At 40.0% G+C, this 20,708-nt stretch overlaps 1 protein-coding gene across 9 annotated transcripts in view; it reads left to right on the plus strand.

Moving 5' to 3' along the window:
* pdlim7 (PDZ and LIM domain 7) overlaps positions 1-20,708 on the plus strand; it is a 46,102-nt gene that overhangs the window by 6,401 nt on the left and 18,993 nt on the right. For 6 of the 9 annotated variants that reach the window (XM_066716550.1, XM_066716547.1, XM_066716555.1 and 3 more), the window contains exons 2-3: positions 1,531-1,629; positions 15,791-15,942. In XM_066716550.1, coding sequence (XP_066572647.1) covers positions 1,534-1,629; positions 15,791-15,942 — 248 coding nt within the window. In that variant the 5' untranslated portion in view covers positions 1,531-1,533. The other 3 variants (XM_066716552.1, XM_066716553.1, XM_066716554.1) reach the window with 2 other exon arrangements.

Here is a 20,708-nt window from a genome sequence, read left to right on the forward strand (position 1 = left end):
CTGCCATTTTGCCAATCTTGGGATTATAATGCTTTGTTAATAGGACTTCTAGGATTTTTCTGAATATCAGACTACTCGTTTTCCTACTTTTTGTGTGTTTTGTTTGTTCTACAAAGAATTATGATGCTTTAATGAAAGGCACTCTAGATCGGTGTACTGATAGCAAGTATCGCACCTCAGACTGTTTAAAAGTCAGAAGATTTACAATTTTTTTGTCTTCCATCGCTGTCATTGATATTTAATTGAATGCCAACCACAAAACCATTGAGCCAAGGATCTTCTGAGCATTAGTCCAGCAACTAAGCCACTAGGCCCTCTGTCTACAGCCTTGTGTCCAGCTGGAAGAGAGACCCTGCGTGGCTTTATTTCACATTGGTTTTCTCAGAAAACCAGAGACTGTGCATCAGAATCATTGGGTATTAGAAAAGCAACGCGAACAGTGCTTGTCTGGTTAAATAGTCGATTCTGTTTATATCCGTGGTGTGGTTTTTGTAAGACCCCTTAAATAATTTAAGAATATAGCAGGCAGAGAAGTATCGTATGAACTACAGTTTTTTTATTTTTATTTTTATTTTTTTATATTATTGATGTTCATTCTCTGCTGGACCCATATGGCGAGCAGTGCACACACGGTGGATTAATGAACTGTAGCTCTGGGTTTTGATACAGTAGGCAGGAAGATAGGATATCTCATTAAGTTGGTTACATCAGTTCAGGTATTATAAAAATAATGGCAGTGGGGTTGGTTGAGATCATACCTACAGGACATGGGATTCCCTTTTAGGCAAATATATTTTCTCCCCTCATCTTCTGCCTGGTGCTTTGTGATTTCTTAATTTTGTCTTAATACAGACTGCAGACTATTCTTTGGACTGTGCTGGTGGTAAAAATCCACTGCTTATACATCAGCATGTTTGCTTGAACAGTTTACATTGTGTGTCTGCAATTTTTCTTATTCACATCACTAATTTCAGTTTAGAAGTCTAGCCGAATGTCTTTTCTCCGAAGCTGCTTGAAGCAGACGTGACTTGCAGTTGCTAAAGAGCCCGTTCTGCAATTGGCCACTCAATGCTAACACCTGTAGCCTGTAGTTTTTGCAGTAACTGTGAGAGCCTTCAGACACTGATAGCCCCATCTCCTGCACAAATGGAAGCTGACATCTAGAAAGTAATTGCATTTAGCTGTATTAAGTCTGTTAAGGAATAAAAAAATGTGAACAACAAAGTGAAAAATCACATGCGTATTACTTAAACCGCTGAAGAAAAACATGCCAATAAATGATGCTAAAAGCCTACGCATTTGGGGGCTTTGTAATTTGCCTTTGAAGTGGTTCAGATTGTGTTCAGTATGATGGGTCTTTTGGTACTGTCCTATTTAAAACAATGACAGATTTCTGTAATTTACACGGTTACAAAATGCCTCTTATCTTTTGTCATCAATAGCACCGAGATGATCGTTAATGAATTGTTCTTCTGTGCTACAGTGTGAACCACACCATAATAACAGATTTTTCATTTTCTCCTTGCCAAGGCCATGAATGTATACTGTGTCGCCCTTAAAGGACCAGCTCCTTGGGGCTTCAGGCTGCAGGGGGGAAAGGACTTCAGCATGCCACTCACAGTCTCCAGGGTAAGAGCCAACTTTCCTGCTTTCTTAAACACTTCGGAATTATAAATCACATGAGAAACCAACCAATACGCGCAGATTTTCAACCATTCCTACACCTTGTATCTTGTGTATGTCGTCCCTTGCAGAGAATGATCTGCATTTCAAAATTCTTCAGTTCCCAAAGACGTTTCAAGATGTTTAGATACTAGTGGTGCAAGTTTCACAGGATGTGCATTGCTTTTTAATAAATAGTTTTGTTATGTGTAATCGGCCTGAAAAAACATCACTTATCGGCTGCTGTAGGTCATTTACAGCGGGTCCTGGATCAAATCATTTTTAGATGGCGTGAAGGGGGGTTGATATTGTTTAACTTTTTTTTTTCTCTGTAAAGAACTAATTCAGACTGATCCATACATGTGTGATGTGAAAGGGTCTCTTATTGTATAGGATATAAGAGGGTGTTATTGCACTAGTATGTGGATATGTCATTCAGTACCAGGGGACAATCTAAAGGAGGACCCTCTGAAGACCAAAGTGTAACTCCTATTGTGAGTTGTAGGAAGAAAAAAAAAACTGCATTAGAGAGTTCAGTTCACTCTTGTGATTTTGCTGATGTTCCTTCAAAAGTAGAGGGTTTGTCACTGGAAAATGCCAGGAAACCTGTACCGTGTTCGACTTACTGCTTCAAAAGGTCACTGCTTTTAGGCCAATTTCACAAGATTACAGCTCCTTTGATATAGTAAAAAATATAGAGGAAAGCACTAGAAGGAGATTTAGGATATTGTGTTCAGTTGGGGTCTCTGTGTTTCAAAGAGGATATTGCTTTGGAAATGACTGAAAGAAGGAATAATATCTTGGACTGAAACGAATATTAATATAGACAAGTCAAAGGAACTAAATTAACAGAAAAGATCTGAGGGGTGGATTCAAATATTTGTAGTCTTCTATGGTATTGGCAAAGTCATGCAGAGGACTGCTTTTTCATCTTAAAAATAAACACAAGTTGAAGTTGAAAAAAAGTTTGTATGTTTAGGACTGAAAATAGGAGGCCCTTCTCTTAATAAAGTATGGGGATTTGTAACTACACCAGCTATGTTGTGGAAGGCAAATCACTGGGTTCCTTCAAAAATTAAGCTTTTTTCTGCATATTTGTGCAGTAAGTCTTTAAAGACTTCTCACTTATCAGAGAGACCTATTCACAAGTGTCTGTGTAAACGCTCATCTAAAGTGACCAAGAACTGAAGTATATTTTCTCCTCTGTTTTAACGGTCTTAAATTTCAGAAATCTCTAAAATATACAAGAAAACAAAACCAAAAGAGTGCAGTTCATTTTAAAGAAACTGAAAATCAATTTTCTATCCTCAGTAATTATCCATTGTAGACAAATGTTCCTTCTTAAATCCCAGAATAAAACTTTTACTGACAATTCATGGTCACAAACTAATTCGTGTTTTATATTACGTTTTGTTTGCTGGACACTTCTGCGTACTGATTAGGCTACTTGCATATAGGCTATATATTACATTTAGCCTAAAGTTTTCATATGAACAATGTGGGTTGTTAATATCATTGGGGAAAGCAGAATTCCATTGTCATTTGTATCAATATTTAAGTTTGTGAAGAACTTGAACTATGGGACAGATGTTTCAAACTCTGTGTTAAGGAGGAACAAGGTTAAGGCTTTTCTTGCTCCCTCCAATCTCTGGCTGAAGTCCACATTAAAGTTTTGCAGGATGTAGCCTCTTTGCTTTTGTAGTTTGTAGTTACTGGAAGTTTCCCCCCCCAGTTATATTTCTTATTTGTATCCAATTTGCATTAAACAGATTGGAAAAGAGACTGTAGATGGCAATATTATTTTGGTTTTATTTACTTTTATTTTCAATTGGAATCTTTTCTGTGGTTGCAAATGCTTGAATATGCTAGTCTGTCATTCTAACCATTTTAGGTAATAATTGATCTGCTATTCTTTCAAAGGCTGAACTGTGTTCAACTATGTAAACATAGTTTTGGAGTCTTTACAGGGCAATTAAACAGCCTTCAAATATGGGGAGGTCATACTTTGCAAATAAACAATTGCGTTGGGGCTGGAGGACTGTTTGTACAATGATAATTACCATAGCAATGTTTTTTTTTTTGGGGGGGGGGGGGGGTTGTTGTTTGTGTTGAATACACCTGGAGCTTATTGCAATTCAAGTTGGTCAGCGTTCAGTTAGTTCATTATTTCTGATGTTAATGAGTCTATCTTGAGAGGCCCCACTGAGAACTGGGGGGCCAGTTGGGAGAGTTTGCGCTCTCTGTACCTGGATTAGTCAGTTTCCATGACTACTGTACCCACTGGGGGGGAAGGAAAGAACAAAAATTATAATAATGAATTGGTGAATTTGTTAGTCTAGGTGATGTTCTTTTCTTTCCTCCCATGAGAAAAGCTTGCATTTGGATGTTAAGCATAAAGTACAGATGTATGATTGTAAAATAAAAAATGCAAACCACCAAAGGGGGGAAAAAAAAAAGGTCTAACAAAAGCCTTAATGATATCCATATGATTTTGTTGCTTGGAATTCCTTAAATGCGTACATTCCTGGAAAATCCTGTCACTGCCTGACATCAGATTCTGAAAATGCTTCAGCCGGCACCCCCTTTAAACTCCCCTACCAGGACTCAAGATTGCTCCCCCCTGTCTCTTCCTCTCTCTCAAAAGACTGTTCTCCACAAAAGGGAATGTTGTGATTCATTCCATTCCAGGACTTTTTGTTCCGCTGTCCTTATAGGTTTAAAGAAGAAAAAAAAACAAAAGCACTATGAGAAATTACCGCTCTATAGCTCCAGATGCCTTTCACCTCTGCTCCCTTCCTTCTCAGCCCCTCAACCTAATAATTCCAGCCCTTATTTGTACCGTATCCCTGCCCATATACATCCAGGCTCTCCATCCAGGCTAGCTGCTGGCACTGACCAGGCATTCGGTGCTGGCATGTGTTAATAAATCATTCAATCTCCGGGCCATTTTGTTGCTACAGAGGGCATTTGAATTCCCTCTGCAAACTGTCTACTTATCTGTAAATATTATGACGTGGACTATCTTCGGGAAGGTCTATGGCTTTCTTCGGATTTCCCAAATTAAAATAAATCTGCCTTTCTGCAGTCCTCCCATGCATTTCAGCAGGTGGGGTTTAATGCCTTCCTGCAGATGGTGCAGTTTGGAAATGCTAAAAGTTGCTTCAAATCTTGATCTTGGACTGTTATCTAGGCAAGACTAATTTCTCCATCAGCTTGTATTTTTTTTTTATAAGTAAAAGGCCACAGTGCAGATCTGTGGGCTGTGTATTAGACCTTTCTAAAAAAAATATATATACATTGGTAGTTTTTTTTTTTTTTTCCCTTTCTGGAGGTTCTTTTCCTGCTTGAGAAACTGAAATCAATCCCCACCCCACACCCTCCCAGCACACCAACAACCTCTGTGGTAAGAGGCCTAGAATACAAGACTGATGCCCTGCCTCCAAAATGCAGTGTTTGCTTAGAAAGCTACATTGGAAACAGATGTGGTGTTTGTGAGATGGCAAGGTGAGGCTTGATCTGTACATACTTATTGTTTTTAGGAATTTTGATTTAGTCTCGCTAGATTTTGTGCTACATGTACTCTGAGGCTGCTTAAAGGTTTGTAAGTGGGTGGAGGGCAGGAGATGGGCCTAATAATTCTGCAAAAATGACTTGGCTACTCTCTGTGCTGCTGCCTCTCAATATTGTAACTGTGGTAGGGTAGTACGTTGCTCCACCCCAATTTAATTGCAGAACTGGAGGTGCCCCCCAGGTGTCAAACTACTTGACTGACTAATTAGAGAACAGCTTGTAACCACATTCTCATGTCAGATCTCAGCCAATCAAACCTCCTGTAGGAGACAGTCCCAGCAGAGTAGCTAATCGCTGTCTTTGTTACTGGAATGCTTGTAGGTTTGTTTTTGTTTAAGAGATTGTAATGTGACCTTTCTCCTACTGCCTATATTGTAATCATTATTCCATTTATTGGAGAAATTCAAGAGCGGAGGAGCAATAGAGATAATCTAAATCCTGCACTAAGTTTTCCGTTTTGTTTGAAATCTTGACCCATTAACCTGCACTAGAATGCACTGTTTCTGCCCTGTATGGTCTTCTCTAGTGACACACAGGGCAGTAATTCCTGCCTCTTGTATGCTTTAACATCCTAGGTGACACCTCTGTCTCAAAGGACCCTGGAAGAACCTGATTTGTCTAGTCTTGTAATTATAGTGTCAGTGCATATACCACCAGATTGTTCAAGCTTGTATTCTTGTGTAATATATTTTTTTCTTTCATAATTTAGGTCAATGTTTATAATCTTCGTAAAGGGTCATTTCAGTGGGACTCTGCTTAAATTGTCTAGTCGGGAGCCAGCATAATTGAAGACTACCAAGATCCCTATACCACTGTCATTAAGCCTACTTCTTCTCCAGTTGTCTGCATACAGATCCCGTGCTTTGTGACGTGTCATTTCTCTTTCCAGCCCATTACTGTATCACTCGTGTGATTCAGTGCGATTGTCTGGAGGTGAGCTAATCCACTATCTTTGAAGGAGCATTGCTCAAACCTGTTTAGAGGAAGTAGGCACCCATGCCAATTTCAGTCCATTAATTTACTGTACAAATGCGCTCTCCAGTTCTAAGTCCCTACATGATTCACCAGTCCAGGGAGGTGAGAAGCAGACGTTTCCCAGAGTAACATTGCCATGCTAAAGTTTTCATAAACAAGCCCAGGCAGTTGTACAAACATTTGTTCTTACTTGAAAAAAGCAGAATGGAGGACTTGTCAGTTCTTTCAAACAGAGCAATCCCTTTTATATTTTATAAAGATAAACAAAACCTAAGAGAACACAACTATGCAGTGCCAATAGAAAATCTACACCCGCTTGAACTTTTTCACGTTCTGTTGGGTCGGTGCCTCCTGAGTATTTTTTTTTTTTTTTAAAGGATCTACATACCATACTCCACACTGTTAAAGGGAAAAATGTAATAGTGGAAATATATAGGCTATGTATTAAAAATACAAAATGAAATCATAATTGGATAAGTCTCCACCCCCCTGAGTTAATACTTTGTGAAGCACCTTTTGGCAGCAATTACAGCTGTGAGTCTGTTGGGATCTCTACTAACTTTGCACACCTAGATTTGGCAATATTTGACCATTCTTTCACAGAACTGTTAAAGCACTGTCAGGTTGCTTGGGGAGCATTGATAGACTGCAATCTTCAAGTCATACCATTAATTTCTGATTGGATTGGTATGGGCTCTGACTGGGCCACTCAAGGACATTTTGGCTGTGTGCTTCAGGTTGTTTTCATGCTGAAAGATGAACATCTGTCCCAGTTTCAGGTTTCTTACAGAGGGGAGCAGGTTTTCTCAAGGACTTCTCTATACTTTGCTCTATTCATTTTTCATTCTATCCAGACAAGTGTCCGAGTCCCTGCCAATTGGAAACATCCCATAACATGATGCTGCACCACCATGCTTCACAGTAGGGAAGGTGTTTGGGTGATGTGCTGTGTTGGGTTTGAGCAAAGCACAACCCTTTTCATTTAGGCAAGTGTTTTTTTTTTTTTTCTCCCCATACAGGATTCAAATGTGAGCTTTCTTGATTACCATCCAGGCCAGATTTGTGGAGTGCTTGAGATTGTGTCACGTGCACACTTTGACCATTGTTGGCCATATGAGCATCTTGCAAAGTTTCCATTGGTAGCCTCTCACTCAGTTCAGTCTCCTTGTTTGTCATCCACCTTCCACTTTAATTGCTTTGAGCTCCAACATATTCAATGCACTTTCACACTGGTGGAGGCCTATTAACTTGGTGTGTGATTTTGAAGCTGATTGCTTATGCCTGAGCTAGATATTGCTATTACAAGGGGGGTGGACACTTATCCAATCAAGGTTTTATTTTCATACATTTTTTGCAAATTTCTAGACTTTTTTTTTTCCACTTGTAAGTAGGATGTGTAGATAAATATACAATATAGCCTTAAATTAAAATGCAGTAAAATATAGAATAGTGAGACAGTGTCATTCTGAAGGTTAATTCCAGGTTATAAGGCAACAAAGGGTGAACATTTTGAAAGGAGGTATGGACTGGGTATTGTAAGACATTCTTAAATGAACCAGGGAAACTTTTTTTTTTTTTTTTTTTAACTACTAATTAATTCATTCAATTGTATTTTACTATTGCAGTTCTTACACATACGGGATCAAGAAAGTAAGAATTTTATTTTTAGATTTATGGTATAAAAAGATGAGGAAATTCAGACCTAACTAAGTAGGCCAGGTTCAGGGGAGGTTCTGAACTGCTCTCTGAAGTTTAAGGGCTCATGGTTACAATAAGTCTTGCTTTTCACATGGGGAATTCAGTACAATGCAGTACAATGACGGCAGGTAATGTTTCATCCCTTTTAGAAATGCAGGAGTATGTATTATAATCCAGTGGCATTATGGGAGACGGGAGGTGGCACTTATTTCTGTCTTTCTGGAAATGGAGCAGTATGGTAACAATCTACGTGATTTATGGTTAACGTAACAACGACGGTCTAGTGTTACTGCAAGTTCCGAACCTTTTCTGAGGTTCTCCCCCGGTGGAACAGACTCCACAACACTTTACTACTGTGTGTTTTCTCCGAGACCACAGGGCCCACTTTGTCTCTTGCCTGAGACTGTCTGCTTATTCCATCGAGTCTCATGGATTCTAGTGTAATATTTTTTTCTTCTCTCCACTAAATGATCCCTTACCAGCATGAGCTATGTTTTAATATTGCAGCTCGAAAATTGAGGCCTACAGATGACCATAACGAATTCTCTGACTTGACTGTTTTCATGCTTCTTAAATAATGCATGATTATTATGGGATAGTAGCATATTGAGAGCAGGCTTTCGAATGATCTCAGTAGTGTTCGCGAACGTGAGTAGGCGGTTTAAATTGTGGCAGTTTGTTTTCGTTACAAGTAAATCAATATTCATGAGTGTGTGCAGTGTGACATGAATCAGCTGGTGTCTGTATCCATGGTTACTGCCTTAGACGGAAAGCAGCTCTTGTTGCTGTCATGATCTTTATAATTATACCTTTCGTTATCCTTTTGTTGATAGTTGAATTTCGAGTGAAAAACAAACAAATTTAGCAGACCCTTGCAGGTTTCTGCCAAGCCCCAGAGATGATGTAACTGGAAACAAATACAACATGAGATTTAATTTGCAGCAAGTTTATTAAATTGTAATCATGAACCTTTTTGTTTTTAAACATTTTCTCTCAACAAAGTCATCTATGAGGCTCTTTAGGATTATTTTAATGATGGTTTGAAGTTTAATTCCTTAATTGGAATCTTGGCCGTATACCCACAGTTGGATTGCAGCGAGCAAAAAACAAAAGGCAAGATTTTCAAAATGCAATTTATTTTGTTTTTTATTTTTAATATTTTATAAAGCTTATCAGAGCAATGCTGCTCTTCTGTAAATGGTAGTGGTCTCTAATTTCAAAGCTAACATTTAATCATGCCAGTGTTTTTTTTTTTTTTTTTTTTCTTCCCCCCCCCCCCCCCAAGATCTTCAGACTCGTAGACGTTTCAGCTGGTGAGATTCTTGCTGGAATTCGGTGCTCTCCGTGCCGAGACTTGTGCGTGAAGGGCTAGGCGTGTATGTCTTTGCATGCCCTGACTCTACACACTCCCCCCTGTCCTGGTTTGAACAGGTCTATTGTCTTGTCATTCCTTAGATTCCTGGAGCTTTATCTCTAACCAATGAACGTAGGCGTCTGCAGCTCATCTGCACCTTGATGACAAACCTAATGTGTCACTTCAAAGTGGCCTCCTACCCCTCCAAGTGTCTGGCATCTCATTTTGACGTGATTAAAAGGTGATCGTGACTAAAGTGCAACAGAGTAAACCAGCTGTTCATTTTGACATGCTGGTGATGTCATGCATGCTTTAATTCGAATATTACAAATTGGGGGCAGACATGAATTCATAGGTTTCGCTATGAATCACATTTAAGATCCTCCCCTTGCTCTTTTTCAGATAAATTCTCGTTTCCATAGAATCTTTGTAAGGTAAGCCTGTAACGCTTAGATCAACACAGCTGTGACTCTCTCCCTCAGTGGAGCAGCAACAGATCTGGGTTTTCCATGGATATACACACCTGTCTGAGTGCGCACGTAATACTAAGCAGCTGAGACAGCCATCCATTGTGTAATTACCTGTCTTGCTGCAGATGTTGTAATTCGGGGTTAGTTTGTGCCTCTCGGATCAGTTTTCAGACCAACCCACCTTCAAACCGTATGCATCTTATTCTTAACCCTCAAAAGCAAATTTGTTGATTTCAAGACAAAAATGTGGCATTTCTAATAGTGCAGTGAAGGCCAGTAAGAATGACTTAATGTTCGTAATAATTCTATTTTTAACCGGGCTCATACTGTACCGTGAAAGCTTGTAAGGATGTGAATGTTGAACGTCACTGGGGTTGTGTTCAGTTTCCTTGCCAAATGACTTGTAAACTGGCTGTCATGCCTAATTTGAAGTTAGTCGGCGCTGCAGTGACACAACTATCAGGTTGGATAGACTGACCTTGTATCAGTGGTCCGGCGCGCCCCTCCCCCTTTTCCCTGGTGGGGATTTGTGGCCTTATAGTGTCAGCTGAAGAGACAGAGCTGGATCAAAGCAGCTTCCCTGGGCTGCAGAATGTGTCTTTGAGCTGTAAATGCCAGACTGTTGTGAAGAGGACATCAAAGACATCACGGGGTGGTTTTCTACTTTATGGTTCATTCGGTCCAGTTTAGGTGGCAGTAGGCTACGGCTAAACTAATACAGTAGGGTCTTCGGAAATAGTCACACTGAGAATTAATAATTGGTCTAATTGGCTAGTTTATGAACTCGAGACTTTTTTGCTTTTTATTGTACTCTAGTTTTGCTTTTCAGTGAATGTTTATGCAATGATTGGATTCAGAAGTTAATTGCTGTATCGATCGCAACGGTAGCCACTGGTATTATTCTGCAGGTTCACAAAGCTTTTATTGAGGATTTTATTTCTTATTCGTATGCAGTTCAGTTGCTCAGTGACGGGTTGTTCTGCAATCCTATTGGTGTGGTAGCGTGCTATTCAAGTGGGTCTTTCTCTCTCTGCTGTTCTTTATCGACGATCAGGCACTATGCAGTTATTTCCATCTTTCTGCAGCCCTGACCTCAGCAATTCAGTCCCCAGACTCGAGTGAAAGAACAGCTGTCAGTGCACTTCGAGCCAGGGCCACATGTGCTCCTGTCCTTCACTAAAACACGCGGGCAACCTTGCAGCCTTTTCCCCTCCCAGCTTCCAAACACTTGTTACAAGGGTTCTCTTTCAGTGTCATTATACAGGGTTATCAATATAGTGCCTTTCAGTATATGCCTAAAAACGGATTGCAGTGCTTATTATAAAAGTGGTGCTGTTCTTCTCGCAGTAAGGACTTTTAAGGTGGTGAGTTATTGATAAAAATCTCCAGTTAAAGCAAACTGAATGATAACAGATTTATTTTATTCAAGTGGCATGCAAGCAAGATCTTCCTCTGTTCTTGGGTATTTAAAATATTTTTTGACATGCACTGCCTTGTACAAACTGGAGTTATTTTCCTCCATTATCTCCACTAATTATTCCACCATGTTTAAGACTTTATCGGACAATAAGAGAACAGACACAGCTCCCGATACTATCCAGTACAGCCAGACCATTTATAGAAAGTGGAGGGTCTCCGACTCCTCCATTTGAACAAGCCCAGTGAAACTGAAATGATTGTGCTTCCTACAGAGCTAAATAGCGACGGTTTTAGCAAAGACCAGATGTATCTCTGTTTTGATTCTGTTTAAACAAATAAATGCTAAAAAATATAATTTGATACTTTAGGAGCGGAAAGTCTATGTTGTCAACAGGGTGGCCCAGGGGATTGTTTTTAAAATTACACATTGTGCTGCATGTCCTCTAGACTAGCATGTTTGTGGGACTCTCTAGCTTTAAATAGTAGCATGTGGTAACCCTAAAGAGGGACATTTCTGCATTTCCGTTTTTGAATATGAACTCTGGCAGTGAACAGCACAGTTAAAACGTGCATTTCTGGGCCAGTTCTTTGGTCAGTTATGCATATAATTATATTCTTTTAGATAAGTTTTCTTTTTAAGGATACTTAGGCTAAGTATAGCAGGAACACTTTGGTAAGAACAATAGACTTCAAGAGACCTTGATGTGATGATTTTCTTCCGGAGATCAACAGAAGTGAGCGCCATTGTGCAGGGTGTGTAAGTGTTTTTTTCCCCAATCTTATACTTGCAGTTTTACGGTGTGGTGTTTTTTTTTTTTTTTTTTAAATAACTGCCTTCTGAAAACATACTTGCATAGTTCATGTCAGGCAATCTGTAATAACCTGTCCATAATCGGTAGCATGGAGCACGGCTAAATGAATCTGCTCTGCTCTGCTCTGGCAACCAGTGATACCGAGGTCCAGCCATCAGTTCTGTTTGTTGCCTAGTCTTGGTTAATGATTTCATCAGGATCGAAGAAAAAATGGTCTGCAGCTAAATAAGTACATGAATGAGTGCAGCCCCCCCCCCCAGCAGTACCTAAAAGTACAACACTTTTTCTGTAAAAGATTGTCTGTAGTGATTTTATTTTTTCACCATACCAGCAGTAGCCAATAAAAACTGGTTTTCTTCTTGGTCTTCCATTTCCACACATTAGGAAAGAGGAAAAAGCAATTTCGACAAAACCACCAACTGTAAAAGTGACTTATTAAACGAGGCAGCTGTAATGGCACAGTCAAAGAAAACAAAGCTCAATAAAACGACGGGGGCTCCCAATGTCTTGGACAGGAAAGCATTCTTGTTTCTCGGTCTCCTCACTGATCGAGAGCAGGCCGTTTAGCATAAGCATCTGAACCGACTCGCTGTTGCACCTCCTGTTGAGAAAGGGGTTAGTAAATCATGCCTTTCTGCTAGAGCAGGTGAGTGCCCAAGTTGCTGGAGACTTCTGGAGCTGTCCGTGAAAGCAGAATGTTGCTTTTCTGAAACGGACTTGTTTGTGTTGCCAATCCAGCATGGTTTATTTTCTTGTTCTTTGGGTTTCCTGCTATGTTAGGAGTGTTTTTGTTGCCACAGTAGAGCAGCACATTAATTAGCTGATAAATCCCGGAAGCCTGGGCCCCCCGAGGAACAGGGCTGAAGGCTGCTGGCTTATCCCAGCTCCCACAGCTCCTACAGGAGAGTCTTGTCATGAGCCGTTATGAGCTCATGTCTGAGGGGAAGTTGAACTCCGAAGTACTAAACGCACAAAGCCTGGGGTCAGATCTGCGGTTTGCCACAAACTTCTCTGTCATCACGCATTGTGTAATAGACTGTGTGTATTGAAAGACCCAGGTTCAGATCCTTGGCACAGTATCGCGCAATATAGCCATTGGCCTCTAGACTAATTGGGCAAATTTTGTCTTTGGATATCACTGTACTGTCCAGATTTGTATTTTTGAATTTCTCTTAAATATTTGCCAGATTTTCTCAAGCTATTTAAGAGCCAGTGAGTCTTCCAGAAAGAAAAGTATATTGAATGCTACTAGTATTCTGTCTGTCCACAAATCAAAAACTTATTGTCCTAGCACTTTGGCATAGCTATAAACCTTTATTTCAAACTTCAAATCTGTTTATACTGAGCTATGGACTACTCATTATTAATTATAATGGTAACTTACTCTATTTTTTCAAGTCATAGTTGGTCATTGTAAAGTTTTCAATATTTAAAATAAGGCATAGTTAAAAGATTAGGCCTACATAAAATCTGAATAATGTACTGAATTATTATACATACAATTACAACTAAGTGATCTCCTATTGGCTGTATTATAGATGGCAGTTTGCTGGCCACTTGATTGTGCTCCCAAAAATGTGCAGCAAAGCAGGGGAGAACAATACTGATTGCATGTTTCTTCTCGGGTTTACCTCAACATGCAAATCCAAGAGTTACATTTCAGAAGAAAACCACTCGGAAACCATTCAGATAATAAAGGCAACAGCAATATCTCGGTAGAGTGTCCCGTTAGAGCAATCATCTTAAAGAAATAAACCATGAGATCCAAGTATGAAGCCGAGTCATTTTTATTTATTTTTTGATTTTCTTCCCCCTAGCCCAAAATAAATATAACACTAATTACTATATAACTGTGTTTGAAAACTGGCCAAATCATTAAACCTATTGATCGGTCAGATGAGTGGGGTTATCTATTAATCAAATTGCTTAGCGGGCCAAATGCTGGACAGATGCAGATTCCATATTTTAGTATATTGGAGGCTTTGCCGTACATTTAGAGGTCTCTTGTGGCTTGGGGGGGCTTATTAAAGTTTTAGTAGCACATTTTGGCATCCGCTGGCTAAAAACACTTGAAATGAGTGCTGTATCAGTGAATAGCATTGGCTATAATTAGCAATTTATGGTTTCTTTGCACTTAAAATGCATGACCTCCCGTGATGAAGTTATGAGTTCTGGTAATGAAACGCGCAGCAGGCCTCTCCAAGCCTGTTACTTTGGAGTTGGATCCCTGTACTGTACACAGTGAGAAGTTGATACTTTTAGTTTAATCAGTGTTTTCACCCTGGGTTCAGAAACTCATTACAGGTAGTGTTAGAGATAGTTGAGAAACACATACACATCTTTTTACTTTTTGCTAACTATTCATTTTATGTAAATCCATGTAATTTAACATTTAATATAAGGAGGGAGGAAGGGGCTCAGGGATGAGGTACTCAGTGGATTCTGTGATTCTTGCTGCATCCTGCCTGAAAGGAATGCAGTGCAATATTAAAGTTATTATTCCATTATGTAGGCTTACTATGGCTTTGCATTAATTTATCACAGATAGTCAAGAATTTGCTGCACCATGGGAAAATGGATTTATGTAGGAAGAAAATCCTGCTTCCAGATCATCTGTTTGTTTCATCTCATGTGCAATATACAAAACCTCAACTGATGTGGCTGAAGGTCACACTGTAATTAATAACAAAACATACAAACCAAAAACAAGATAAATACCAAAAAAAAGGTCAATAAAAACCCTGTTGGAAAAACATTTCAGTCATTCTGCAATTTTATTATTTCTTTCATTCTTCCGGAAATCTGAATTATTCTCAAAGAGAACTGCCACAGCGATGTGTGTATCCGAGACCCAACTGTGTGAAGCACGTTTGAAATTTAGCTCAACTTTAAAATTGCATTGGGAGACATTGGTTGTTAAGACATTTGCATAAGTCTGCTTTAAACCAAAGCCAGCATAAACTGTAGTAAAGGGCCCATTTCATATTTGTTCTTCCTTTTTTCTTCTTGGGATGTAACTGTGGTTGATGGGTAGCAAAGCGGCAGTGCTGTAAGCGACCTGTGTGGAGGACAACATTAATGGGCAAATAATGACACTTTCATTTAGCATTGGCAGTGAGGCACTTTGTCTTCACGTGGCTGCCAGGGAGAAAACAAATGGTGCGGGGCAGCGCAACCCATACCGGAGAGCAGAAACACTGAGAGCAATTTGTTTTCAAAACCACTGAATGGAAAGACATCTCCAAAAACACAACCCGCAGTAATGGCCTGTTTAAAAATGACGCAGAGTGCTGTACCACTGAATTGTTCAAAATCACAGGGACGTGGCCAGGAAATGCCCATCTCTCCAGAGGGCAGTGGCAGTGGTATTGGCTGAAGGCGTCGTGAATAGGGGAAACTCGTTTGGGAATGAAATCTGGGGATTGCCTCCGCAGCAGTCCATTTCTCTGCTAAAATGCAAATGAATGGAAGCTGTCTTCAGCAGTTTGGCATAAACAAAGTCCTTTATCTCTGAAATTAGCCTTGACAATGTACTGCACTGTGTCACCAAATATAAACCAATCGGTCCATTGCAGTTATGGCCTTTGCATGACCCTAATGCGGATGGTCTTATAAAAGGTTGACATTCATACCATGGGTGCAAAGGTATTGTGGGAGAACCTGAAGACGTCTGTTTGGGGGAATATGTTGATAATGGCAAGTCTTGTTTGATTACATAATATATGAAAAATGACTCGGTTGCAAAAAACACAACGGGCAGCTCTGAGGGTGCTGGTGTCCAGCATGTCCCTACACAATCCCAATGAAAATGTTTGCGTCTTCTGTTGCAGCTGACTCCGGGAGGGAAGGCCGCCCAGGCTGGTGTGGGGGTTGGTGACTGGGTGGTTTCCATTGACAACAGCAACGCGGAGGATATGACCCACGTGGAGGCACAGAACAAGATCAGAGCTGCATCTGACACCCTCGCACTCAGTCTGAGCAGGTACTGTACTGCGCTTCTCTCTCTCTCTCTCCCTGTCCCTCTCTCCTTCGATATATTGGGAGGGTCATGAATCTAAAACATGATCTTTTTCAAAAGACATTTCAGTCTCCCTGGGAGGTAAGTGCTGTTGATATGTAAGTAAGGAGATGAATGATGCTGCGTTGGCTGGGAGTTGAGGGATTTTAAACTGTTGAATTTCTTCACTGTTAGAGCATTCGAAGCGCCAGACATGAAAAGGGAGGATAAAATGCTGACTTTTTGCTCTGGCAAGGAGAGAGGGTAACATCCGCAAAAAAGTATTCAAGGGTGAACAATGTTTTCTTTTTTTCCCTCCCCTGATCTGTCCCATATGGGTTTTATTAGTTGGCTAGTGGGAGAAGGGAAACATTTCTAGTCAGAGATGAGTAAGATTAAAGGCATGCCATGTGGTCACTCTTGAAGATGTATATTGTAATAAATAATAAAAAAAAAAAAATTATATATAATTTTTTTTTTTTTTTTTTTTATTATTTTTTGTAGTAATGGACACACTGCCCTGGTCAGACTAGGGTAAAATTTAGTTTAACTGGGGCAGTAAACAGTTTTTGGAAAGCTGCTGTTAAGGAACACAATATTGAGCCACTTTGGGCCTATTTTAAGGTCTTCAGCTGAGCTTGTAGTTAAATTATTTTTTATCCATTTTGGTTCTAGTTACTCTTTAGTGACTACCTTGTACAGAAGTGTTCTTGCACAGATCAAATACAATGTTGCCAAGTACTGTTTGAATGATTGAACAAGTTTCCTTTTTTTTACTGTAACTTCCAGCATCTAATCCCTTCTAATATGCGTTTGTAAATCCTCACCTGTGTGCTCATGGCAGCCTTGTGTTTTTATGATTTTCTTTACATGTCTCTTTGTATTAGTTGGTATCATTTCAATGTTAGTTGTGTTCTCTGTGGCAGTGATAGATTTAATTTGGTTCTAGAACAAATCTCCCCTCTCTCCTACTTTACAGCATACTTTAAATCTTTCCTTAAAAATATAAATACATTTAAAAGGGCTTGATCGATTAAATTATCCCTGCCTTTCTCATAGCAGCATTCTTTAGAGGACAAGAGTGATGTCATCTGTTCGAGTCATTCTGAGCTCAAGACTGTTTCCAGTAAAGAGTTAGATCAGGGTGTGGGGGAGGGGGGTCTTGACCGTCCAATCACCTGGGGAAGCCATCAGGGTGTAGCTGGTGTCTGATACAGCACTGGAATTGCTGACACAGACTCTGTGACACTTCTGCTCATTAATTTTCACTTCCCTCGTTGATTTCATTCCTGCCTTCCTCCTCCTAACCTTGGACATTGGCTTGAAATACCAGCAAGTATTAGGTGGCATTTTGAAAGGCATTCCAAATCTATAGTTTTTACCTGTCTTTATTCATGATCTAATCAAGGGATTATTGTTTACCCTCTGGTAAATGGTTCTCTGATTATAAAACTACACATTGAAAGACTGTTCAATAGGTATTCCTGTGTTAAAACCAACTTATTTGATTCAGGTCAACCACCGCTTCAAAAAATCCGTACTGAAATCACAATAAAAGCGGTTCAGTAGATTTTCTGGAACACTGGCAGCTGGTAGGCAGCTTTTTCTTTCCCTTTCAAATGCTGAAAATGGAAGTGACTTGAGTTGTAATGGAGTTGAATTCTTGTCAGGGCCCTGACAGCAAAAACTAATGAAGAGTAAGACTTCTAACAACTTGGATGGAGGAATGTCTCCTTAGAAAAGGGGGAAAAAACAACAACTGTAGGATCCCTTGCTGGTTTGGGAATGACTAGGGAACAAAGGTTTTTGTTTTATTAACCTCTCCCTGCTTTTTGTGAAATCTCAGACACAGGCTGCATAAGTAAAAGGGGAGGAAAGGAAAAATATATTACAAGATAAACCACTCAGTCCAAGTGCAATGTCTGTTTAATGGCAGTACTAGTGTTTGTAAGAGAATGGATCTGAAGCATTGGAATTATGTAAACATGCTTGATGGGGAAAGTGATGTGTAAAACTGTTGGTTAAGGTGGGTGTGTGACTGACAACTGTGGAGAGATTGGAAGGAGTATTTAGAGTTTGTGTGAGGCCCAAAAAACGTTCTCCTGTTTTTTTGTTGTTTTTTTCTCCCTTCTCCTGCCTTCAGGTTTTACCAGAAATATCATTAATTTTCTTAGAGTTGGCGAATATCAATTTAATCTTTCCCCTTTACATACTGTAAGTCGAACATATTTGAACGGACATCGGTAGAATGGTTCTCTGAACACCGAGCTCTGTTTAAAGTGACTTTAATTTTGATGATGGAGGGCAGGCCCTGGTGGAGTTTCACGATGCTGACATCATCGGCAAAGCACTTCGGCATGTTCTGGGGAATCGGGGGCTCTATTATGAGGACCCAGGTTGTTTTATTTGCTTCCCAAGCACTTCATGCCCCATCTCTGACACTTTATTGCATCTTTGCTCCCCTGAAAGTCCTTATACTTTTTTTGATAGTTATTTAAATATTTATATATTATGGTTTCTCAAAGATTGAATGAAGCTGTTGTTTTTGGCAGGATAGTTTTCACTGGAGGATATCCAGGCATTTGCAAAGGAAGCGAAAAATGAGGCTGCCAATGGTGCTAAATGCGCCTTGCCTTCTCCACTTTAGCTTTTGGTTATGCGTCGTCGTGTGTAGATGTCGGCATTATACTTAAGTGCTGTACTGACACTTGAGGGAGGGGCAAAGGTCATATAAAGCTGTTCTATATGGCGGTTGTCCTCTATGCTTTGCAGTTATTGAGCAAAGTTTCGGCTCCGCTCAGACCAGTCAATGGAAACCCTAGTTGTTTTTCCACGGGCCTTATCGTTGTGCTGTGAAACGCAGTGCAGAAAAACAACAAAAACAATCCAAAGAAAATCTTAATTACTTGAGGAAGAACTGCACCCTGTGGTTTCCTGCTCATTCCCAGAAAGCCCTTCCCAGTTTAGAAAACAGCACTTTTACTACAGGGGGCTTATGCAAATGTATGGTGTGATCTTTTTGAAAATGCGTGATCTATGCTTGAACACTTTTCCAATTTTAATTTACTGGCGTCCTTTAAATTTACAAATTTGTTTGTATCGTATTGTACGCCCCCATCCCCCCCCCCCCCGATTCTTCCTAGTTCGCTCTTTTATGGGATGAGGTAATGAACAAATGCATGTTGAAACATTTGCAATACACATGAGGTATCTGATTCCATAAGGAAAGTATGCAGTTCAGCTAAGCTTGATTTAAAAGATCTCTGGTTTCATCTGTCAAAATAAATATAACCGTGCCAGTTTGGACTGTCTTCAGGACTGAAAAGGTTTACCTAACCTACTTATGAAATTGGATGATTGCTGAAAAGTTTTACAGTTTTGTGACTAAGACTTCTGGAGTGTAAATTAGTACTATAAAAAGACTGAATCAGCACTAACTCTTGGACACTAACTCTTGGCTGTGTGTTTTTAAATGGCACACCTGTCTTGCACCTGTGTTTTGATGGACTACATTTTTAGCTTTAACATCAGCCTGTGTGTAGCCATTTTGCTAGGCTTCCACAAAGGGGATTCACAGGGGTCTGTTGTGAAATATTATAGCATTGCCCTCTGTCGCACTTGACCCCAGGGCCTGGACTCCACACCTAGACCAGATGTGTGGTTGTCACTTCTTTCCTATTCACGTTGAAATGCATCTGCTGACATCCGATCCAAGGACATTGTTTGAGGTGTGAAAAAGGTGTGTGTTTTTTTTTTTTTCTCTCCCCAGTGATGTATTTTTTCTTTGGGTTACATAATTATACCTCAAACAATTTGGGCTTAATTAGGATCTTGTGACAAATGGATAAAAAGACTGACTACATTTGCAATTTTGCTGCGGACTTGAGGTAAATGGAAGTGTAGAAGCAATTGCTGAAATTCTATTGGATTTCCTTCCATTTAATTTGAATACATTGTCTTTTGCTCACTGAGAAAAGTGCTTTTAGTAGGTCTTTCATAAATGCATTTGAAGGGAAATGTGTGCTTCATGAGAGCCTCATTGTGTTGTATTTTTCCTCATTTTATGTTTTTGTGAAAGACCTGGATTCACACTGGGCACCCTTACAAATGGGAATGATGAACGCACAGTGCCTTGCTTTCGGTGGGCAGCCTGCTTCCAACATCCCAGTCTATGCTTTGGTTCCTTGGCTATCTCATATTTTGTATTTTAAACCATAAAACAAAACTTGAGCTTTTGCACTGTTCCTCCCTGTGCCACACTGGATTTCCTGCTCATATTGCTGCCACGTGTTGATAAGTTAATATCTACACTGATAGAAGATAACTGGGAGTTCTTTCAGCTTGATGCAGGAAGAATAGCCCATTGTCTGTTTCCTGTTTATAACGTGCTGGCTGCCACACAGCGGCTGCTGTCAGGACCAGCCTGCAGGGAACCGGACCCGATAGCTCGGAGCCGCTCTGTTATTGATAAGAAGCATTCCTCGTGTTGCCGTGACAAGTCATCATCAGGGATAAATGCCCCATCGTGTGCTAGACCGCTTTCTGTGTAGGCCTGCATGTCAAACACCCAAGAACAAGATTCCTGTGATTAAAAGATCGATGCAAAACACATTTTCTAGGAATGTAACTTAAAATGGGCAGACAAAGATCGGATGTGTTTCGACAAGACCGAAGTCGTTTCCAGTTTGTTTTTGTTTTGTTTTATCCTGCATACAGTGCATCTCTACTTATGAAGTGTACAGTGAAAATTG

This window comes from Amia ocellicauda, chromosome 11 (genome assembly GCF_036373705.1).
Source record: "Amia ocellicauda isolate fAmiCal2 chromosome 11, fAmiCal2.hap1, whole genome shotgun sequence".
Lineage (NCBI taxonomy): Eukaryota > Metazoa > Chordata > Actinopteri > Amiiformes > Amiidae > Amia > Amia ocellicauda.